Source organism: Choloepus didactylus, chromosome 8, assembly GCF_015220235.1.
Source record: "Choloepus didactylus isolate mChoDid1 chromosome 8, mChoDid1.pri, whole genome shotgun sequence".
In the NCBI taxonomy this organism is placed as follows: Eukaryota; Metazoa; Chordata; class Mammalia; order Pilosa; family Megalonychidae; genus Choloepus; species Choloepus didactylus.
The window spans coordinates 96,500,842-96,526,402 of NC_051314.1; the positions used below are offsets into that span (position 1 = coordinate 96,500,842).

A 25,561-nucleotide genomic window follows, 5' to 3' on the forward strand; every position below is an offset into this window, starting at 1 on the left:
GGGGTTTGCAAGGAGGAAAGAGTAGGAATAGCTGAATTCATGAAGTGTCTTATTGTTATAGATAAGACTGCACTACATTTGCATCAATGCATTTTCAATTGTTTTAGTGTCAATATTTTCACAGAGTGTTTTACCTTCAGGGCACACGCAGCCACTCACACATTCACTGTCTTGAAAAGGAATCAAATTAAAACAAGTCACAGGATTTGAGGGTCCACATTCTTTGTAGATCTGTTTTCCTGGACATGTACGCTTTTCTAGAGAAACATACATACACAGATATTAGGGGAAAATGCATGTGACAAATACAAAATATTCTAATGAGGAACTTTTCAAATGAGATTCTTTGAGTCTTATTTTCAAGATACAAGTCAGTATTAAAAGATACTCAATGTCACTACATTATGCAAATTCCTGTGCATTATATTTTATGAAATAATATTTAACTGGGGTAAAATGTATATTGTATATAATTTCATTTCATCTTCATCTGAAATTGGTACTCTATATGTTTTATAACTTGTGAGGATTGACTTAAGCATAAGTGCAAGGTATATTCATATCTTTATGACACTTATATTTACGTTTTACTAATCTTCTTAAAAGAATTTCATAGTCTTAATCAGTATACTTTTGATAACTTTTCCAGTTTTTTAAAAATAAAATTTACACGTCTACCCCCACCCCATGACTTTTACTGTTCTATAGACTGCAAAGTTCCTAATTAAGATCTTAGCACCAAATACTGAAACTTGTGGCAAGTCATTTTATGAAAATAAGCCTCAGTGTTCTCACAAGTAGATGTGAGAGACAAGGCTCAGTCATCTCTAACATCCCTTCCAGGGCTGAGTCACTTGAGAAGATTACTTGAAACAAGCTTAACTTTAAAGTGCTACAGAAACTTCCCTATTTTAAATCCACAATAAGATTAAAAACGTACCGCAAACCACATCAGAATCATTTCGCCAGGATTCGTAATTGCCAGGACCATCTGAAGCACAGAGACGAGACAATTCTGAAAAAGTGTCACATGTAGATTTTTCGTCTCCACTTTGGCAGTATTCATCAATGCAGATCTTTTTGTAGTCACTGGATAAAGCGGCAACCTTTCCACATCTCTCAAAGTAGGTTCCAATAATTTTGTTACAGTACTATGAAATAAAGCATGACATTGATTAACACATTAAGAAAAGAGACAATAAAGATGCATTTTAAAGGAAAAGTTAACAAAGAAATGCATTGTTTGCATAATATCCCGACAGGGAGGACATAATATTTGACAGGAAGGATTGTCAGATGATGGTTGAAACTGAGGTTTCTTAAGAATTTTAGTTGCTACACTGACTCCAGAAAGCATACTGGCACCTCTGGCATTTTGGATTGCTATACATGACTTCAAAAATTATAAGCAAACTCATCAAAATTTCTCTGGTTGTGACATGAGTTTAGAAAACGGAAGAAGTGAGGAAAGGAGAGATTAGTTAACGACAGAGATTGGAATGGTAAATGACTGAATACCCTAACAGACAGGAGGGATATTGGCCCTTTAACTGTAACTCTGCTCATACTTCATGAGCAAACAAATGACATAAAAGACAGTGACTCTCTCCTTTCTTGGTGGGGACCACTTGAGTTTGTTCTGGAAAAACATCTTAATTCTCCTGACAGTTATAAAGATATAAAGTCTTATATTACTGAACCAAAAAAGTTCAAGTTTCAACATATTTCAATTACCACATATCTGTTTTCTGTTTTTAACAATTTGTCTTCAGAGAACCACAAAAGCTACTCTCAAAAAAATGCACAACATGCACTGGTTAAGCACTGGGAAGGCTGGATAACAGTCTCTAAGTAAGAGGATGCTACTTGAGTTTACTGAGTGAAATAAAATCTTCAAAGATTATTTTTTCAACTATTATCCTTTGTGTTTCTTTATCACTAGTTTATAGGCTCCTTAGGACAAGAATGAAAATTTTGAATCCTTTGGGCTTAATACAATGTTTTATACAGAGTTGGTCCTTAGTAAGCATGTACTGATTTGAACATAAATTTACATATTATTTCAACTAACATTTTTGAGCAACCAGGAGTAAATTTTCACACATTATGCAACTACCACAATATATAAAGTTAAACCCTGTCATCATAGAACTCATAATCCTATATGGAAGATACAGAAAAAAAAAAAAAAAAAAAAAAACAGAACATGGGGGCATTCTTATCATATGTGCCATATGAGTTACATAGGGTCACAGAAGGAGAAAACAACTCCAACTGCAACTGCAATGATCAAGAAGAGTTTCACAAGGAAGATGGTAGATTATTTTCTTATATAATGTCATGACTTAATTTGCTTTGTTAGACGATTACAAGGATGTTACAGTCACAAATGCAAAACCCATTGTCAATAAAACAAAATCTCTTCTATTCATACTACAATATTACACATTTTATGGAAGCAGCACTTTAACCTTGTCTTGATCTTGGGAATTTTGCTCTAGGTTGAAGTAAGAATATGTGAACATTCAGACTGTCATCAAAGGCACACATTCTATCAAATTCAACACAATAGAATTATGTAAGTGCAGAAAATTCACAAAGAGTGAATTTACAGAGTTTTGCAGTAAAAAATATTTCCTTTAATGTCTTAAAGGAAACTAAAGGATATGGGAATGAAAAATCAAAATGGATACCTAAGAAAAAAGTATGAGAGTGAGAGCATAAAGTAATTCTTAGGGACACAGCACATGGATTTCCACAACTATAAGAGAAGACTGAAGTTAGTTTCCATAAAGAGATGACAATGGAGAGGAGAAGCATGTCAATTTAGAGACAACCTAAAAAGCTACACAAAGGAAATAAGAACTGTCACACTAATAGGTGATAAATATCATCATGTTTTATGGAAGAAAAATCTTATTTTAGTGACTACAGCTAAAACTGAGAAACAGACTACAGGGACAGTGGAGAGGAAGTGGTTGCATAATTCTAAGAATAAGTTATGAGTGCTTACAATGAATGGAGGTTATCTAAATTGAAACCAAGGAGGACACTGCTAAAATTTGCTAGGAGATAAAATAGAAATTTCTTACCTGTTTTCCATCGTCACAAACTTCATATCTTTTACTAACAGCTTTGGGACAATCTCCAGGAATTTTACTGTTGGCAATATTATCTTTGCTGTCTTCTCCTTGAAAAGAAAGCATTGCCAAACATAATCATTAAAGATTTAGCATATTAAATTTAAGACCCACAGTAACCACAAAGAAAATACATGAAAAATATATCCAAAAAGGAATGAGAAGGCACTTTAATCTGTACAATAAAAATAAATAAATAAATATGAGATTAGACATTAAAAGAAAAATTAAGGAATAACAGAGGCATGAGACATACAGAGAACAAGTAGCAAAATGGCAGAAGATAGTCTTGTAATCTCCATAGTTACTTTAAATGTAAAAGGATTAAATTCTCTAGTCAAAAGGCAGAATTAACAGAATGGATAAAAATCATGGCCCAACTCTGTGCTGTTTACTAGAGACTCACTTTAAATTCAAAGACACAAGTAGGTTGAAAATGAAAGGATAGAACAAATATGCCATGCAAATAGTAACCAAAAGAGAACTGGGGTTAGCTCTACTTCAGACAAAATAGACTTTAAGACAAAAACTATTATGAGGAACAAAGACAGTCACTATATATTGATAAAGGGACAATTCAACAAGAAGACATAATAATTATAAATATTTTTGGATCTAAAGGCAGAGATCCAAAACATAAGAAGCAAACACTGACAGATTTGAAGAGAAAAGTAGGTGGCTCTACCTTAATAGTAGTGCTTCATTTCAGCACTTGCTATAATGGACAGAACAACTAGACAGAAGACCAGTAAGAAAATAGAAAACATGTATTGAGCACTTCAACCAACATCAGCAGAATACACGTTCTTCACTAGTGTACATGGATCATACTCCAGGTTAGACCATATGTTAGGTCACAGAACAAGTCTAAATTAATTCAAAAATATTAAAATCATATAATGTATCTTTTTTCTGACCACAATGGAATGGAGTTAGAAATCAATAACAGAGGAAGAACTGGAAAATTCAAAAACATATGGAAATTAAACATTGCACTCTTAAACAACCAAAGGGTCAAAAAAGAAATCACAAGGGAAATTGTAGGCAAGTGAAAATGAAAACACAACATACCAAAACGTATGGGATGCAGCAAAGGCAGTGGTAAAGGGGGAACATACAGCTCTAAATGCCTACATTAAAAAAGAAGAAAAGATCTCAAGCCACAACTGGAGAATCTAGAAAAAGAAAAGCAAACTAAACCAAAAGTGAGCAGGAAGAAGAAGATAGCAAAGATTAGAATAGAGATAAATGAAATGGAGAATTTTTTAAATGTGGAGAAATCAACGAAACCAAAAGTTAGTTCTTTGAAAAGATCAATAAAATGGACAAAATTTTAACTAGGCTGACAAATTAAAAAACTAACTAAAATCAGAAATGAAAAGGGGGTGCATTACTACTGACCCCACATAACTAAAAAGGATCCTAAGGGGATACAATGAAGAACTGCATGCCAACAAATTAGATAACCTAGACAAAATGGACAAATTCTTAGAAACTTACAAACGACCTATTGTGACTCAAGAGGAAATAGAAGATCTCAATGCACCTATAACAAGTAAAGAGAATGAATCAGTAATTTCAGAAAAAAAAACTCCCAACAAACAAAAGCCCAGGACAAGATAGTTTCACTGATGAATTTTACCACTCATTCCAAGAAGAGTGCTCAAACTCTTCCAAAAAACTGAACAAGAGGCAACACTTCCTAACTCATTCTAAGAGGTCAATATCACCCTATTACCAAAGCCAGATAAAGATAACACAAGAAAAGAAATTACAGCCCAGTTTCCCTTATGAACATAGATACAAAAATCCTAAAAAAAAAAAAAAAAAAAAAAAAAGTACTAGCAAAGAAAATCCAACAGCACATTAAAAGATTACACACCATGATCAAGTGGGATCTATCCCACATATGCAAGAGAGGTGCAACATAAGAAAAACAATGAATGTAACACATTAATAGAAGGCAGGAAAAAAAAAATACATGGTAATCTCGATTGATGCAGGAAAGGCATTTGACAAAATCCACACCCTTTCTTCATAAAAACACTTAGAAAACCAGCAATAGAAGAAAACTTTCTCAACATGATAAAGGATGTATATACAAAAAACCACATCTAACTTTATGTTCAGTGATGCAAGACTGAAAGTTTTCCCTCCAAGATCAGGAATAAGATAAGAATGACTACTGTAACAACTGATACTCAACATTTTATTGGAAATTCTAGCCACAGCAATTAAGCAAGACAAAGAAACAAAAGTCATCAAAATTAGAAAGGAAGAAGTGAAACCTTTCCTATTTGCAGATGACATGAGCCTATAAATAGACAGAATCCTGAAAAATCCACAGCAAAGCTCCTAGAGCTAATTAATTAATTAAGCAATTTGGGAGGGTACAAGATTAACATGAAAAAAAAATCAGTAGCTTTTCTATACACTAGTAAAGAGCAATCTGAAGAGGAAATTTTTAAAAAAATACATTTAAAATACCAACTAAAAGAATCAAATTATCTAGGAATAAATTTAACCAAAGATGTAAAGGACTTATACATGAAAAACTACAAAACATTGCTAAAAGAAATCAGAGAAGACCAAAATAAATGGAAGGACTTTCATGTTCATGGATTGGAAGACTAAATATTAAAATGTCAATGCTACAAGGTGATTTACAGAGTCAACACAATCCCAATCAAAATTCCAACAGATATCTTTGCAGAAATGGAAAAGCAAATCATGAAATTAATATGGAAGGATAAGGAGCCCCAAATAGCCAAAACCATCTTCAAAAATAATGAAGTTGGAGGATCACACTTATCATCTTAAAACTTATAACAAAGCCATATCATCAAAATAATCCATGGTACTGGCACAAAGACAGACATAGAGACCAATGGAGTCGAAATGAGAATTCAGAAATAAGCCCTTACATCTTTGGCCAATTTATTTTTGACTAGAGTGCCAAGTAAACTCAATAAGAAAGAATAGTCTTTTCAACAAATGATGCTGGGGAAACTGGAATCCACATGCAAAAGAATATACATCATAAACCAAAATTAAATAAAAATGGATTGGAGACATAAATACAAAAACCAAAACAATAAAACTCCTAGAAAAAATAGGGAGGTATCTTCAAGACCTTGGTTTAAGCTATAGTTTCTTAGACTTTACATTAAAAGCATGAACAACAAAAGAAAAAATACATAAATTGGACTTCATCAAAATTAAAATCTTTGGTGCATCAAAAGAATTCATGAAAGTAAAAAGACAACATACAGAATGGGAGAAAATATTTGGAAAGCACATATCAAATAAGAGTTTAGTATTCAGAATTAATAAAGAAATGCTACAACAAAAATCCAACAACAAAAATAAAAGCAACCCAATTAAAATTTTTTAAAGACTTGAATAGATATTTCTCCAAAGATAATAATACACAACTGGCCAGAAAGCACATGAAAATATGCTCAACTTCATTAGTCATTAGGTAAATGCAAATTAAAAGCACAAGACACTACTTCACACCCATTAGAAAGATCACTATTAAAAAGCAGAAATCAACAAGTGGAGAGGATATGGAGAAATAGAAACACTCATTGATTGTTAGTGGGAAAGTAAAATGGCCCAGCCACTGTGGAAAACAGTGGCAGTTTGTCAGCAAGTTACACATAGAATTACCATATGACCCGGCAATCCCACTTCTAGATATATATCCCAAAGAACTGAAAGCAGGGACTCAAACATATTTGCACACCAATGTTCATAGTTGCATTATTCATAATGACCAAAAGATTAAAGGAACCCAAGTGTCCCTCAACAGATATAAACAAAATGTTGTATATACATATAAAGGAATATTATTCAACCATAAAAAGGAATGAAGTTCTGGTATATGTGACAAATGGATAAACCTTGAAGACATCATATCAAGTGAAATAAGCCAGACGCAATAGGACAAATATTGTATGATCTCACTGAAATCAAGTAATTAAAAAATGCAACTTCACAGAGTCAGAAAATATAATACAGGTTACTAGGGCTAGGGTGAGGCCAGGGAATGGGGAGTTAATGCTTAATTGGTACAGAGTTCCTGTTTGCAGTGATGGAAAAGTTTTGGTAATAGGTTGTGGTGATGGTAGCACAACAATGTGAATGTAATTAACAGCACTGAATTGTATACTAAAATGGTTAAAAGGGGAAATTTCAAGGTATATATAATTTACTAGATTAAAACTTTAAAACAACTATAGGACTGTACAACACAAACAGTGAACCCTAATGTCAACTATGGACTATAGTTAATATAATTTTAATAATATTGTTTTAGCAATTGTAACATGCATACCAGACTAATGCAAAGTGTTAATAATAGAGAAAATGTGGGGGTTGTGGGGAGAGTACAGGGGAACTCTGTATTTTCTGCATGATATTTCTGTAAACCTACAACTTCTATAATAAAAAAAAGAAAGCATTGTTTACATCAAGATATTAATTATATATGTAAGTTATTTCAAGCTAAATATGGGCTTGATGAGATATAAATATATTTCATTTTAATGATTTATCATTCTTTAGACAAGTGCAAAGTGTTAATATATTGATCCAAATATGAAAAATTACTTCATAATTTTTCTCTAACAGGTAATTTTCTTAGACATAGAAATCTTACCTGGCGTGCTGTTGAAGTTACCACAAAGACCACAAGTAGAATATTGCTTGTGAAGAGTAAGCTTTAAAAGAAATTGCATTTATATGTTTATAAAATATTTAAAATACCTTAAGACAAAATTTACCCAAACCAAACAACAGGGCCTCCTTGTATTCAGTTCTACCTAAACTAGTTACTCAGGCGTATGTGATAGGGCCTTTTTCGGGACTTGAATCTCAAATTCAGAATGGATGAAAACTCCAACACTTACTGACTATGTGTCTTTAGGCAGATTATTTAGCTTTCCTTAGCCTGCATTTCCTGAATTCCATAATCTATAAAATGAGGCTAAGGATAGGATGTACTTAAAGTTATACTGACAATTAAATGAGATTAACGCTTAGTACAGTGGCAGATATATAGAGAGCTCTCAATAAAAATTATCTCCTATTTTCATTATACTACTTTAATAATTGAAAGTAAAAAAAAAATAAAAGCATAGGATTATAAGAAAATTAGAGGTGGACTTACTGAGACTTTGTTATTTTTGTCCCACATTAAAGATAGGATTCCTCTACGGCTGTTCAAGAAGTTATATTCTCCATATTTTTTAATGTGAATCAACTTATTGTTATATGGTATTTGTGCGCTGTAAAGCATAAAACACAAGTATATTAAAATGTAATCAAACATTATTATTATAAGCATGTTTCTTTCTGATAAATCCTGTTTCTATATTTAGTACCTTATAAATATAATACCAGCTACTAAATATTAAAGTTTTCTTTTTCTTATTTCAGAAAAGGAGACAAATTGCTTTTTCCAGTAACCAAGGGGCTTTTATGGAACAATCAATAGATCTGTGGGGCTTTAGAGAAATGAACAAGGTGAAGTGTTGGATCAGTGTAAGGATAAATTATCAAGTAATTAGAATTATTCATATATAGAATATGATGTTTCTTAATCCTTCCAATTTGAATTACTTCTTTTAAAAATATTGACCTATGCTCTCTCTCTCTTTAAGCCCACTAGGCAGGTAAACTCACTGCTCTCCCCTCTACTTGGGACATTACTCCCAGGGGAGTAAAGCTCCCTGGCAATGCAGGATACAACTCCAGGGGATAAGCCTGGACCCGGCATTGTGCGATTGAGAAAGTCTTCTTGGCCAAAAGGAAGAAGCAAAATAAACCAAAATAAAGTTTCAGTGGCTGAGAGATTCCAAGTGGAGTCGAGAGGTTGCTTTGGAAGGTATTCGTATGTGCTATATAGACAACCCTTTTTAGTTTTTAGCGTATTGGAATAGCTAGAAGGAAATACTTGAAACTGTTGAACTACAACCCAATAGCCTTGATTCTTGAAGACAACTGTATAACTATGTAGCTTACATGGTGTGACAGTGTGATTGCGAAAACCTTGTGGCTCACACTCCCTTTATCCAGTGTATGGATGGATGAGTAGAAAAATAGGGACAAAAATTAAATGAAAAATAGAGTGAGCTGGGGGGCATGGAATGTTCTAGGTGTTCTTTTTAACTTTTATTTATTTATTTATTTATTTATTTATTTATTTATGGAGTAAGAAAAATGTTAAAAAATTGATTGTGGTATGATGGTATTGTGAGCAATTGATTGTACACTTTGGATGACTGTAGGGTATGTGAATACATCTCAATAAAACTGAATTTAAAAAAAAAAAATACTGGCCTACGGTAAGTCAAGCTCCAATCAACAGTATTCCTGAAAACCCTAAAGAAAACCCAGGGTTCTATCTAAGACTCCATAAAAGTTTTACTTATTAAGTTTATTTTCTAGTAATTTAAAACCTCCAGATTGTTCCTATGTCAGATAAGCCCCGAAACTTAGAGGTACCTGTCTCTCCCAGAACATCAACCAGTTGCATTCTCCAACCCCATAATGTCAACACCTCTTTTCAACATGAAGAAGTTAGAATGGTTATTGCCCAAATATCCCTTAAGACTGAGAAAATGATCAAATAAGAGGCAGGAGTTAGTAACAGAGAGGTTAGGATTGAACAAATGATTATGAGTACTAAATCATGAAACAGATATTTCTATTTAATTTCTAGTGTATTAGAACAGCCAGAAGGAAATAACTGAAAATACTGAAATTGTAACCCATACTATACTTTGAAATTTACTCTATAACTACCTGTTAAACTGTATTTTGAAATTTTTCACTTTTCTTTATATATGTTATATTTCACAATAAAAAATATTTTTAAAAAATAATAATGGCCTAAGAGTTTCAATTTATTGTAAAACTTTAAATTTATATTTAGTGTAAAGCTTGCAAATGAAAATTGAAATAATCTGCTAACAGTTTGTTGAATCTAGATACACTGGAAAGCCAACCAACAGAACTACCATTTATTCACCTTGTTATAGAGATAATAATCTCAAATAAAGCAGTCTATATATGTCTTAAACTCCTGTCCAAGAATTTATTATAAACATAAATACAAACATCAAAATACAAGGAGAATAACATCTCTTCCCTAACCATCCTTCTTTTGTTCAGGTTATTACAAAGAATTCTATAGCATTTATCCAAAATACTATGGCATTTACCTTTCCCCATTAACCAAAATGATATCGCCAAAAATTGAGACTTCATTACTGTCGATTATGACTGTTATTTTTTCAACATCACTATCGTTGTTTCTTTTGATCTCAATATTGAAATCTCCTCCAGATTCAACACAATGACGGCAGAAAGTATACGTGCACGCAGACTCAAAGGAAAAGATGTAGCCATTGAAGGCTTTATAAGCGCCTTTGCCCCAGGTAGACACTTCACCTACAAGACATTCAGAGAAGAATATCTGTAATTATTTAGAAAAATTTATGAACCTTCTAGTTCTGATTTTTTTTAAGTATTTATGCAACAAGAAAGAAAATCACATAAAGCCTCCATTCTCACAGCCAATGCTAAATCAGTACTTTCTGTTCTCTTGATACTGCAAAAACACGCTGCAAGTGGTACCTCAGTACATCTTAGAATATCCAAATTCGGTTGTTGTGGCTAAAATAAAACAAGAATAGAATCATCTTGCTTCCCAAAGGAAAGGGGAAATGGTTTTTCTATGGGGAAAGAAATATAGAGGGGAGTTGTGATTTGTTTGCTTGTTTTGCTACTTGTGGAGAAAATTTTTCTGTTGATTTTCTAATTTTCCAATATGAATGCTTGTAAATAATTATATTGTGTCTCTATATGTATGTGTTTATGTATGTGTACATAAATATGTATATGAATATATCTTAGAGGAAAAATAATACAAATGTGATGTCAAGCACAGGTTCAGTGATCAAACAGAAAAGTGACTGGCTAATTTTTAAAGCTAGTTTCAAAACTTGTTGCTTCGTAGCCTCATTTGGTACTGCCTTGGACATAAAAATACAGATGAAAATAGTCATTTTACTTACCAACAATTTCATTTGTTTCTGAGTATTTTGGAGTTGCTTCTGGAATATGGGATCCTTTATCTAGTCAACACATAATATAGATTATTTAATTTTAACACATATATTGATCTAAAATATACAGGATATTTGGACATCCTTATGGGAATTTAAAAGTTTGTATCGAAGGTCGTCAATGAATTTATTTATCCTGAATATATAATTTGACTTTGTAAAGAGCAGGATTTGCCAAGCTCATATATATAATTATCTCTGAGGCCCATATTTTTTCTGAGAACAATCAGCCACAGTATGTCCAGAAATCATTAAGAGTCTATTCACTTGGAGTCAAGTAAAATTACTAACATATGCAGCATCCCTTACAGAACTATTTTTTCAACTTCAAAAATAAAATTTTCCTAGCCCATTTTTCTATTAGAAGCCATTACTCAAATAGATCTAAGGTACATTTCATTAAATCAGTCTATTAACTAGAACTAATAATTCAATTATCTATACATGAGAGAAATTCAATTCTCTGGACCAAAGGGAAAAATCTGTATACCTTGAAATTTTAAGTCTCCCATGATCATTTTCTTTCTGATGCCCTGATCTGTTTATTTAACCAAGTAAATTTTCATGAACTCTTAGGGCAAGGCATAAAAGCAAGCAGGACAGAACAACGACAAAGGTGAACATTTCAACAGAACTTTAACATATTTTTTACAATGTGATTATTATCTTTCTTGAGGCTACCTGTCTTACTAGAGGTTGTCTTCTCTGGTAGAGTGGAAGAAGGTGGAATTCCCAATTTATCTATAAGGTCATTTAAAAATAATATATCTAAAAACAATAAAGGAGAACCTACAGTATGTTTATTCAAAGTCATTTTAAAATATAATTTAAATTTTCCTACTCATGGAATTGTTTCAAATACCTAATCAGTCATGTAAATCTAGTACTCACAGAGAAGAGGCACTTATAAGCTCAATTTGTGAAACACATGTAATAATATCAAATCCTAGTATATCAATCATCACCAGAACATTTCAAAATTATATAAGTTTATGCATGTGTATATATATTTTATAGATGTATATATATACACAGAAACATATATATATGAATAACTTTTTAAATACACAAGCAATCATAAATCAAACTACCTGGAGTATTCAGTGATCCAGACACACTGTAGTCAGATGAGCTTGTGATACCTATTACAATACAAAAACGATTAGGATGCTTTTTGTATAATATTTTCCTTGGTAAAACATGAATAAAAATTAAAATCTGATGGATAAACCATGAATCCAAGTTCAGCAGTCTAATGCTAACAAACTTTGGACCGTGTGAAGCAGCATAGGAAAAAAAAGTGTTATCAACCCAACAACCAGCCCAAGGAACTATGTTAAATGTGTTGTCCCTAGATGAATTGGCACCAAATTAGTTACAGATCAACTGACTTAAAACTTGTCCAGGAAAAGATAAAGGGTTTAAGTAGACAGGGCTCCACGCCTCCTATCCTAGCTTCAAACAAACTTGCTCCTGGTTTGATCTGTTTTACATTTGGGAATTCTAGGTACAATTTCAAGATGCCAATTGAATAAAGGATTCTGCATTCACAGAAACTGGAAGCAGGAAAACCACTAACCTAGGTGAACTAACATCTTTGCTAAAGTCAAAAGATCCAGAACCTCCTATTTCAAAGCCACTATATTTACTGCCAATAGGTATACCAAAAGAGCACTAATTGACAAAAGTGCTCTTAATGTGGAAAATCAAAGCAGTGAGTACCTGACTTCCAGATAACAGAAAAATCTCAAATTCTTAACCAAATTGTTCACTCCACAACAGATAAAAAACAATTAATTTTTTAAATGCAATTTTATTGAGCTATATACACACACCATACAATCGATCCATCAATAGTATATAATCAATGGCTCACAGTATCATCACATAATTGTGCATTCATCACAAGCAATTAATTTTTAATAAATTTTTCAGTAACAAAATCTAAATGTGAATAGCTGAGCTAATGGCAACAGATCTGGGTACAGGAATTTAGTATTTTTTAAACCATATATACCAATTGCACTTAAACAAAATCAATGGCAACAATTGCTAAATGATTCCAAATTTCCTAGTTCCATTAAAGTGCTGATATCAAAAAAGATAACTAAAGATGAAGAACTACCTCATTTCAAATTAGTATTTCAATATGAACAAGTCTTTTTTGAATAGGTTCACTGATGGTCAGTCCTCCATTAAGCACCATCACACTATACTGTATCTCTTGCTAATTAGATTTTACCAAAGAAAAAGAAATATATTAATCCTAAATTTGAATTCTAAATATTAATTCTGAACATTTCTCAGGATACCCATATCATTAGAAGTGGGTCCATAGTTTTGGGGCATCCAAGCTTTCCAACACTGCTACCAGCATCAAAACAGATCTCACAAAAGATATCAGTAACAAATATTATCTTAACAATTATGTACCACAAATTCCCAGACTACTCAATCCACTGTTTGCATTAAATGGAAATATTAAATTTGATGATAAGATTGTTTTTTAAAAATGGAACAGTGTACTCTACTCAGGAATGAACCTGCAGAAAAATCCCAGCCACCAAGTCCAGATATAGGACAAAAAGCTCCAGCCTAACAACTCGGCTGCCACTCTAACCACCTAGTCAACTGACCTAACTACCTATTCAACTTTCTAATTTTAGGATAAAGGCAATGACAAGAATTTCACATCAATATTTCACAGCCACAAAATCAGTTCTACATCCTATTCCAAAACAATATTATGACTTCTGCCTGATCATATCTAAATACATTTCAAAGCTTAGGATTCTGACTTGCTTTTTAAATTATTATTAATAATATTTCATTCATAATTTCATTGTTTTTTAAAAATATATTTTGGAATCTTGACTTTCTAATCAGAAATAAATCTTAACGCTAAAACATGGGAACAGATTTGATAACATCCTTTCCATTATCAAAGATACCTGTACCACTAAGGTCAGTTTCACCAAATTCATTTAGTGCAGAAGCACCGCACAGCCAGCTATACCCTCCCTTCCTCCACCACTTCCAGAACCAGAAGACCAAGTGATTCCTCCTAATGGAAAAGCAAATTGTGAGTAAAGGAAACGAAGAAGAAAGAAATTAATTTGGATCACTTGGGAACAAATTCCAGGGTGGGATACCTGAGCCACTGACATCAGATCCAGGACTCAAGTATTCAGCCCCAGAAGATTCAACTTTGGTTTTTCGATTCCAACCAGTTCCAATGACTCCAAAACCCTTTTGATCAAATGACTCCAAATTGAATCCTGAATTTTCAGAAACACAACCAGAATATTCAGCCATATTTCTTGCACTAGAGCCATCTGTTGAAAACAAAATAATGATCACAAGAATTACTTTCTATGCATGCCATGACTCAAAATTGTTCTATGCATAGAAATGAACTAGCACTACCTAGAGCACTGGAGGTAGAGCCTCCAGAACCAGGAACTCGATTTCCACCAAGGTCTTTACCACTAAGGCCATTGCCACCAAATCTATTTGAACCCTAATTTCCAACAACAAATTGAGTTTCACCCTTCCTTACTCTGAGTCCAAAATTTAAAGAACCAGAGTGTCTATCTAATGAAAACGTAAAAATGTTCTTAAAAGAAAGGATGAAATGTTGAAATCATTTCAATTTTACCTAAAGAGTCCAGGCTAGTAGAATGCCTGAGTTACCTACAGGCATCAGACATTGAGACCGCTGGATTCAGGCCCAGCAGATGGGCCGCTGCCCATTTCACTCTCACAGATCCACTGCCTCCAAATTCCTTTTCACCGAAAGCCCCAAGACAAAATCCCAAATTTCCAAATTACTGCCAACAAGTTCATCCCCATTTCTTGCACTACTACTTCAAGCAGAACATTAAACACTTATTATCACCACATACTTCTGAATTTTATGATTCAAAACTTTTTTATGAACAAGAATAACACATTAACACCTAAACCACTGGGACTAGATTCTCTAGTACTGTTTATTTAATTTGCGCTAAGACCACTGCCACCAAATTGATTTTGAATAAGAATTTCCAGTATCAAATTGATTTCCACCCTTCCTTTCTCCAAGTCCAAAATTTATAGACGTGTGTCCAGCTAATGAAAAATAAAAATGTTATTAAAAGAAAGAATGCGAAGATGGCGGAGTGGTGAGGAGCAGAATTTCGTCTCTCCCCTAGAGCAAGAACTATATGAAACAGTGTTTTCGGGGTCTCCAGTAACCAGTCACACATTGGACACAAGTTTGGAATTGGAGGAAAAGCTGAGATCGCAGCAAACATTGTAAGCTCCCCGGACCAGGGGTCTGGCGCCCCTCCCCACCCAGACCTCACAGACTGTCTTGCTGCTGGCTCCCTGAAAGGGGGGGGGGGGGACAAAAAACAGCAATCTGCTGAGGGCAAGAAGGGAGGCTCAACCCAGCCTCAACTGCAGAATTAATTAACAAATTAATTAACTAACTTTGGGAGATGGGGTGCTAAAGAAGGGCTGGGCTCCAAGAAGTGGGGGCACGTAAAAGCGGGCACCCATTCCCAGACTCCAAAAAAGCCATTTTTTTTTCCCCCTACATTTTGTCCCTTCTGGCTTCTCACTGATCCCTTATCTTTTTGCATTTCAATAGCCCCCGGCAGGGGTGGAACTGAAGCGGTTGGAGAGTAATTATCAGACAATAGCCCAAAGCATATCTTTAAATGCTCTATTCTGACACTGACAAAACTTCCAGGCTGGGGAAAGACTTTTAAAAGAGACTCTTTTTTTTTTTTTTTTTTCTTTTTTCTTTTTCTTGATTTTTTTTCTCCTTTTTTTTAATCTAAAAGTAATATATGTGGTTATTTTCTATCGGAAAGCCCAGGTTGAGGGACTAGGCTGGGCTTGGGGGAGACAGAGTATCCACAGTGTCTTTGAGTTCCGTATTCACTACTGAAGGCCTCCACCCCCCGTCTTTAATTGGCAACTCAGGCTGACCAAGGAATCTACCTGGAGAGGCCCCAAAGAGGAGAGGGGAGAAGGGAATAGTGCCCCTGAGAGACAACTGGAGTTCTGAGGATTGGGAGAGTGGAGGAAGGTCCAGCTCAACTGGCAGTCCTCCTTCTGGGAATTCAGACCCCAGGGGCTGGAATTCAGATTCCAGCTTCAGTCAGCCACGCCCCTGACAGGATCAGAGTCACCAGGAATATTAAAGTCTCCATACCTCCTTACACTGGTGGGGGAGCTGTGGGCTGGCAAGCGCCACCTGCTGGACAGGAGAGGAAAAGCACCAATTCTAAAGGCCTCATAGGAAGGTCTCATTCTCAGGAAAACTCCATACCCTCCCAATGAGACCTGGGCCTCACTAGACTGGGAAAATCTGACTAGGGTCGACCATATCTGAGGAGACCCACTCACAAAAAGGTTACATAGAGGCAGAGCAAGAAACAGAAAAAACAAGAGGGGAAAAATTCTGATCAAATAAATAGAACCTAAGTTAGAGATCTAGAATAAGTTGAACTGAATAACAGAGGCCAGAGAACAAAACCAACCAACAAGAAAACCACTAGGTAAAAGACAGAAAACAAGCTCCAAAATAAACTAATCAAGAAAATCTGATGCCTAGACAACTTAAGATAACAAGCCATACCAGGAAACACGAAAACATGGACCAGCCAAAGGAACAAACTAATAGCTCAGCTGAGACACAGGAGTGGAGGCAACTAATGCTAAATAAATTTGATGAAATGAAGGAAGATATAGCAAAAGAGCTGAAGGATATAAAGAAAGAATGTAATTTTGAAATCAATTCAATTTCACCTAAAATGTCCATGCTGGTAGAATGCCTGTGTTACGTACAGGCATCAGAACTGAGAGCCATGGATTCAGACCCAGCAGATAGGTTGCTGCCCATTTCACTCTCACAGGTCCACTGCCTCCAAATTCCTTTTCACTGAATGCCCCAAGACAAATCCCAAATGCTCAAATTACTGCCAACAAGTTCATCCCCATTTCTTCCATTAGTATTACAAGGATACTGTCAAATGAATGTCATCCCAACACTCTTCAATAAATTTTATGATACAACTTTTTATGCACAGAAATTAAATATCAATACCTAAAACACTGGGACAAAATTTTCTGGTATCATTTATTCCATTTGCACCAAAGTCATTGTAACCAAATTATTTTGCCCAGAATATCTAAAGCCAAATTTTACTCCTCTATCCTTTTGTCATGATCCAAAACCAAAAGAACAGGTCTTTTCTATCAACAGAGAAGTAAACTGTTAAAATATTGAGTAAAGGCTGAAATTAAATTAGATTTAGCCAAAGCAGAGCGTAAGATTAGACTACCTGAGCCACTGGCATCAAGTCCATTGCTGTTTATATCACTCCAACCAGAAACACTGCTTCCAAAACCCTTTTGACCAATTTTCCCAAAACCAAATCCCCAATTTCCAGATTTGTCACCTAAAGTACTACTGCCAGTTCTTTGACTGAGATCACCTACAGAATGCAAAATAATAACCATCAGAACATACTTCAACAAATTTATGAATCAGAACTATTTTATCCACAGAAATTAAAAATAATGCCTAACCACTTGAACTAAATATCTTTTATATTTTTTATTGAATTTTATTGGATATTTTATTAAAATAACTTTTAATATATTTTATTCCATTAACACCATGGCCATTATCACCAAATTTATTTGAACTAGAACCTCCAAAATCAACTTCAGCTTCACCCGCCTTTTGCTCTCATCCAAGACCAAAAGATCAAGTCTTTTTGCTAAGGAATAAAATGTTATCAATTGATTGAAGAAAGGAGAAATCATTTGGATATCACCAGAGCAGAGCCCAAGATTAGACTACCTGAGCCACTGGCATCAAGTCCACTGCTGCTCATACCACTCCAACCAGATCCACTGCTTCCAAATCCTCTTTGGCCAGCACTCCCAAAACCAAATCCCCAATTTCCAGATAAGTCACCTAAAGCATTATCACTGGTTCTTATAGTGGTACCACCTACAGAATGCAAAATAATTGTCATCAGAACATACTTCAATAATACAATATTTCAGTATTCTTATATCCACAGAAATTAAATATCAACCCGTAAAACATTGGGACTAGATGCTTTAATATCATTTATTCCACCATTTCAACTACAGCCATTATCACCAAATTTATTTGATCCAGAACATCCAAGACCAAATTCAGCTTCACCCTCCTTTTCCTGATAAAGAAATCAAGAGATCATGTCTTTTCTGCTAAAAGAGGAAAAAATGTAATAAATTGATTGAGGAAAAATAAAATCTTGAGTCTTTAGTTTTTATGCACAAAACATAAATATTATGTAAATCACTGGATCCTGATTTTCCAATACTCCCTATTTCATTTTCAAAAACTAAAGCCTTTTGTTCAAGACTCCAGATGACAACTCCACTTGAGCGAGAATTACCACAAACCAGTTCCAAAATCAACCTTCTTTTCACTACCAAGTTCAGTATCAAACGAAAAGTCTTTCACTTAATTTAAAATTAAAATGTTATCACAAGCAATAAACAAAGAATGGGATTTTTTTTTTTAATAGAGTCTCGATCAGAATTCCTGAATCATTGACACGGAAACCAATGTCCATGGATTCACCTCCAATGCAGTCACTGCTATTCTTCCTGTTTCTACCAATTTCCATATCTTTTAGGGTAAGACACTCTGACACAAAAATATCTAGAGTTACTGTACTTTACTGACTTTCTCTTTTTTCACTGGCTTTAATTGCTGAGTATAAAATTCTATTCACCCATTTTAAAAAAATCATTATTTCTGGAATTCTTTTTCAAGAAAGCTAGTTCAAATATGAATTACAGAGCACCAAAAGTCAGCAACATGAAAGTCTCTCAGATATACGATCCCCCAATTTTTCTGTCTCGTATGTCAAAACTTGAGAACAAGAGAGTTTAAATGACTTTCTCAAAGCCGTTTAGTGAGAAAGACTGGTGTTAGAAGTTACGTCTCTTCCTTCCATGTCCAAGGTCTTTCATAAAATCTTAAATCTAATTGCCTCTTCACTAAAATAATTAAATTGCTGATTTCTGTTGAAGATAACACAGATCCTTTAAAAGCTACCCATAGAGTTTACAAACCTTTCCCATGAGTTCCTCTAACACTAAATCCATATTGGTTAAAAACAACAACACTAATCCATGCTTTCCTAATTAATTAATTCTTCTGCCAAAACCAGAAACTAAGAAACAACTTAGAATACCTGTTTCCCTGTCAGCAGGAGCAGAGCCAGTTATTCCATTATTTACTGCTTCTTCAACAAATTCATTTTGGCCAGATGAACTACTACCAAATTCATTTTGATTTGAAGCAGTGCTGTCAAATTCTGTACCACCAGAGACACCATTTTGAAGACCACCTTCTGAATGTTCTTCTACCACACAAATAGATAATCATTATCAGAGAAAAGTTGCGTACTCATACTATGCAAGAAATTAATCTATGTACATTGTTAGAACTAGGTCTACAACATAATTTTGGATAGATCCTACCATATATATCCCCAGGGATGTGTATGACAACCAATTTATTGTGAGGGTTGAGAGAATTCCAGGGCCATTTAAGATAAAGTTTCACTGTATTCTACAGAACACATGAAAACACCTTGGTATTATAAACAAGAGCAACTATATCTCCCTTAATTCATTAGTCATATTGAACTTGTCAAGCAAAAAACAGGTGGCTGGATGGACAGAGAAATATTGTGCCCTTCCTGAAAATATTTGAACCTCATTCCTACAAAATTTTTTTCAAAATTTTCAAAAATTTTTCCATTTCATTTATCATCATATGGACTCAAATATTAAATTTTAATATAAAATATTGATGTTATTTTCCTCACTAGACCTCCTTCTTTCCCTTTTTTGCAAAGGCACAAACTATAGATATTTCAGGAACCAGGCAAGTAAAATAAAAGTATGAATTGACCAGTGGGGAGAAATGTGTTGAAATAGAGAGGTCTTTCCTCATCTAAAGAAATTTAATATTTCTAAAAAACAAAGCAAAGGTGCTTGGCACAAACTATTCAGAATTTCTGCTTTATTATATTATTCAGTAAAATGAGTAGGCAACTTAAAGAAAGAGTCCTGGTATATAAAATGAATTGTGATTGGAGAAAGAAACATGACTTGGAGATTCCTATACTAAATTTGGGTCAAGGAAGCATTTTAATGTTATAAAAATAATACCAGGTAGAAAATAATAAGAGAAAATTAAAATTATCAAGAAAAAAATAAATTTAATGTAAACATCTTTGAAAGGTTCTCTAAAGACAGAATTCATTACTCTCATTGCCACTAGAATTAGTGTGTTTTCATTCTCCACAGTTACTATTAAGGTCACTTACTGTAAATAAAACAAAGATTATCAGACTATCTCAAATGAAAAAAAAGCACTTGCTTCCTAGGTGAGCATCACATCTCTAATGTACCTTCTTCGTTGTGTTCCAACTCTAAACTATCAGTATCTCGCCGTTCTCTCAGCTTGTATTCATTCTCTCCTGGAGCACTAAATCCATTGTCAAGGAGTGAACTGAGAGATTTCTTTCTTCTGTTTAAGTCACCAAAGGATGGACTACTGACCAAAAAGTCACCTAATGTGTATAACAGAAGATTTTATTTGAAAGCAATATAACACAGAACTTAGTTTGTTAACACTACAAAAATCTTGGAACAACATACGTTACTGATTGACTTAATCACCACTTCTATCTCTTTTCATCATGGTTCTTAGACCTCAAGAAAGAGAGTAGAATAGCACTGTGAAGATTTATTAAATGATGCATACTAGAAACTCTTTTTATGGATGAGGCAGACACTTCCCTGTCGGCTTCCTTCTCCTATACTAAGTTCCACATTCCAGTGTTTCTCCTTTCCCCATAAAAAGAATTCCACCATGTTGAACAAATACTGTCCTTGGCTACTGTACCTTATAGCTGAAAAAAATTAAGATAACATATCTGATTCTTTTTTCTGTCTTTCTCAATGAAGATAAATGAAAACATTTATTCATGAATCAATTTTACGATTCACCTCCTTAGCTTAAATATTTTAGCTTTGTTTTAGCTTAAATATCATCTCAACAAGGCCTATCTATCCTATTTAAAATTGGAACCCCGTCCTCACCCTAATGCTCCCAATTGCCCAGTTATCATTATATTACTCTATTTTATTCTGTAGATTTTATCACTTCCTAATATTACACATTCAGTGCTTATAAAATTTATTGTTTGTTGACTGTCTCCCTCTACCAGATTTTTTTTAACTTTTTATTCTGAAACGCTTCCAAACCAACAGGACAATTGCAAAAATAATATAAACAGAACTCCCACAGGCCCCTCTGTACCAGATACTCAGATCCACCAATTTCAACATTGTACCACATTTGACATATCATTCTATATATCTATCCATCCATCTCTCTGTCAATCTATCTAGCTATCTCATTAATCAATCCATTTTCTGAACACTTGTCATATACATCATCCTCCTTGAATACTTATTACTGCCATGTACATTTCCTAAGAACAAGGACATTCATTGCCATAACCACCGTAAGTGCAGTTATCAAGTTCTAGAAATTTAACACTGATATAATGTTCACAGTCTATATTCTGACTTTTCATACAACCCAATAATGTCCCTTTGGGCCATTTCTCCTCTTTTGGTAGATCCCATCCAGGATCATGTATTGTCTTTAATTGTCACTGTCTCTTTAGTTGCTCTTTTTTTTTTAAATTGTGTGTAATACACACACACACACACACACACACACACACACACACACACCATAAACTTTCCCATCTCAAAAATCCAAAGTAGGACCATTCAAAGGCATTGATCACATTCACAATATTGCAGTACCCTCAACAACTTCCAATACTAAAACTTTCCCATCTCTCCAAACAGAAACCCTATACCCGTTATGCATCAACTACCCATTAGTTTTGTCCCCTACCCCTGGCAACCTGTGCTCTAATTTCCGTCTCTATGAGCTTGCATATTCTCCAATATTTGCCTTGTGGATACTGTGGGGCTTAAATTTAACATCCTAAATCTATAACATTTGTTTGCTTTGGTACCAACTTAACTTCAATAGTATATACAAACTATGTGCTATACCCTTCCATCTCACCTTCTTTATATAGTCCTTGTTATAAATTACATGCTCAGACATTATGAGTCCAAAACCCAGTGATTTCTCATTATATTTTATGTGTTTGCCTTTTAGATCCTGTAGGAAGTAAAAAGTGGAGCTAAAACCAAAAATACAATAGTACTGGCATTTATATTTACCCATGTCATTTCCCTCACTGGAGATCTTTATTTCTTGATGTGGCTTTGACCTATTGTCTATCACCCTTTCCTTTTGACCTTCAAAACACTCTTTAGTATCTCCCGTTAGGGCCAGGCTAGTGGTGATGAGCTCTCTCAGCTTTTGTTTATCTGGGACTATCTTAAACTTTCCCTCATTTTTGAAAAATAATTCATAGGATAAAGAATTCTGGGATAGCAAATTTTTACTTGCAATATTTTAAATATGTTACAGTACTGTCTTCTTGTCTCCGTGATGTCCTATGAAAAACTAGCCTTTAATCTAATTAAGACTTCCTTTTATGTGATATGTTGCTTCTCTGTTGTGATTTTTAGAATTCTCTCTTTACCTCTGACAGTCAATGGTTTGATTATAACATGGCATACTATGGGTCTATTTGGGTTTATCCTGTTTGGAGTTCATTGACCAACTTAGTTATGTATATTCATGTCTTTCATTAAATTTGGGAAGTTTTCAGCCATTATTTCTTTGAATATCTCTCTGCTCCTTTCTCTTTTTCCTCTCTTTCTGGGACTCCCACAATGCATATATTGGTTAGCTTTACAGTATCTTCTCCCCCCCCCCGCACATACATATATACTTTTTACTTCCTACAGGATCTAAAAGGCAAATGCATAACAGGTTCCTCAGTTCTGCTCAGTTTTCTTTATTCTTTCATTTTTCTGCCCCCCAGACTGAATTATTTCAATTATCTTATCTCCAAGTTCATTGATTCTTTCTTTGGCCCACTCCAATCTGCTGTTGAATCCTTCTAGGGAATTTTTTATTTCTGTTACTGTGGTCTTCAGCTCTGCTTGGTTTCTTTTCATAATTTCCATCTCTCTACTGATATTCTCTTTATATTCATCTATTATTTTACTCATTTCCTTTAGTTCTTTGTTCTTGTTTTCCTTTAGCTCTTTGAACATATTTAGGACCATTTTTTAAAAGTCTTTTTCTGGATAAGTATTTCTTTTTAGTTTCCAGTGTTTTAGAATAGCCAGAAGGAAATATCTGAAATTGGTTGAACTGTAACCCAGTAGCCTTAATCTTTGAAAATGATTGTCTAACTATATAGCTTTTACATTATGACTATATGATTATACAAACCTTGTGACTGACACCCCTTTATCCAGTGTATGGTTAGATGAGTAAAAAAATAAAGCATGCATGGAAAAAAATAGCACATTAAGGTTATAAATTTGTCATATCCTGTGAATTTTCATATTGATCTTCTTAATTTTTGTTAATTAATAAATACTGCACCCTGGGAGGGGGGGGGTCTTTTTCTTCTGGTATGTCCCAGGTCTGGTCCTTCTCTTTAATGGTTTCTAATGCTTTAATCTTGTCCTTTGCCTTGACCATCACTTCCTGTTTCTTTGTATGTTTTGTAATCCTTTGTTGAAACATGGACATTTTGATATTTTAATGTGTTAGACTTTGAGGCATCTGTTCCTTAAGTTTATATTCACCTGACGTTAAGAAAGAATATTCCATAAATACCAGCAGATAATGAGAGAGAGAGAGAAAAAGGAAGTAAGGAAAAGAAGAAAGAAAGAAAGAAAGAAAGAAAGGAAGGAAGGAAGGAAGGAAGGAAGGAAGGGAAAAAAAGAAAGCACCTTTCCCAGTCTTTGGAGATTGACTTATGTGAATGTTCTCCATTCTCCTTCCGGGCATATGCATACATCCATATAATGAGTTTAGAGAAGTACTCTAGGGCAGAGTGAAGTGGCCTCCCTGATCCCTTCTGCACTTGTATCTTGTCTGAGTATTGGGCATGTGGGAGTGGCCCTAGGAACTTCCCCACTTACATGGATACAAATGTTCTGTCTTCCCTAGGAAACAGTTTTCTCACGGTCCTGGACACTCCACTGTATGTCTTACAATCAGCAACCCCTTGCCCCAGGCAGCACAACTTGATTGCTCTCTTGACAGCATTCTTTAGGAGAACTGTGTGAGTAGCTTTCTACATGCAGGGCAAATTCTAAGATGGCTAGTCCTCAGACCACCACCAGAGAGATTGTTCCAGACATATGTGTATCAGGATTACTCTGCTCCCTCTGGAGCCAGGACCAGGGTTGTAGATGGGGAGAATAGCCTGCTACATGCCAAGTTGGTAAGGGGCTGGGGTTAGGGCCAGCCAGGGCACCAGGAGATCCCAGTAGTTTAAATAGCCTTTTTCTTGATTCAGCAAATGCCCTTTTATTACAGTTCTTTGTCTGTTTTCTGGAGCTCTGAGAAAGATGTTTCTGTCGGTTCTTGCTTGTTGTCCAAAACGTCTGTGGGGGCATAGTCTTGAAGCATCTCACTCTACCATCTTGAGCCCCATTTCCCTCTTTATTTTAAGCTCCTTAAGCTCAAGATTTGTTTTATTGTCTGCTTCTTGTTGTTTTTTGCCTGTTTTATTCCTTGAGGTATCCCAGACGTCTAGAACAGTGTTTGCACCATAGAAGGCACTAAATTAATTATTTATTTAATAATGCAATCAACAATATCACTTCTTAAGTTAATACATACTGTACTACATGAGGTATATTCTGCTTTTTGCCATACCATTTATATATTTTTAAATCTCTCTAATAAGATTAAAGTACTTTAGATGTAATAACTTCTTAATAATTCTAACACTTGTAAAATTCTGAAAGGCAAACATTTTGGTCTCCAAAGAGTCAACAAAATGAAATGCATGATTTGAAATAAAATTTGAAGACTACTCTTGGAATTTTTAGCCATTTTCCATGTTTCTGGCAAATAGATTTATATTTTGCTGAAGTCAACGGTATACAGAAATAAAATGTTAATGTGATTTTGACAATAGTTAAAACAGAATTAGTCTGTTATGAAGGAGAGACTCCTAACATTTATGATATTATGAAATTATAATATTCACTTATAGGCATTTGGTTGAGGAGGAATACAAG

At 34.3% G+C, this 25,561-nt stretch overlaps 1 protein-coding gene across 1 annotated transcript in view; it reads right to left on the reverse strand.

Annotated features, from left to right (window-relative positions):
* Positions 1 to 24,931, reverse strand: part of LOC119542845 (mucin-19-like) — a gene marked incomplete at its 3' end in the record, with an annotated part of 64,223 nt that extends 39,292 nt beyond the window's left edge. The window contains exons 1-13 of the mRNA XM_037847474.1: positions 24,691 to 24,931; positions 20,758 to 20,919; positions 19,531 to 19,701; positions 18,135 to 18,287; positions 17,611 to 17,763; positions 14,428 to 14,610; positions 11,225 to 11,284; positions 10,370 to 10,598; positions 8,314 to 8,431; positions 7,804 to 7,864; positions 3,093 to 3,190; positions 941 to 1,151; positions 135 to 257 (exon numbers count right to left, since the gene is read on the reverse strand). Coding sequence (XP_037703402.1) covers positions 135 to 257; positions 941 to 1,151; positions 3,093 to 3,190; positions 7,804 to 7,864; positions 8,314 to 8,431; positions 10,370 to 10,598; positions 11,225 to 11,284; positions 14,428 to 14,610; positions 17,611 to 17,763; positions 18,135 to 18,287; positions 19,531 to 19,701; positions 20,758 to 20,919; positions 24,691 to 24,931 — 1,963 coding nt within the window. The remainder of the gene's footprint in view (positions 1 to 134; positions 258 to 940; positions 1,152 to 3,092; positions 3,191 to 7,803; positions 7,865 to 8,313; positions 8,432 to 10,369; positions 10,599 to 11,224; positions 11,285 to 14,427; positions 14,611 to 17,610; positions 17,764 to 18,134; positions 18,288 to 19,530; positions 19,702 to 20,757; positions 20,920 to 24,690) is intronic.
* Positions 24,932 to 25,561: the final 630 nt, after the last annotated feature.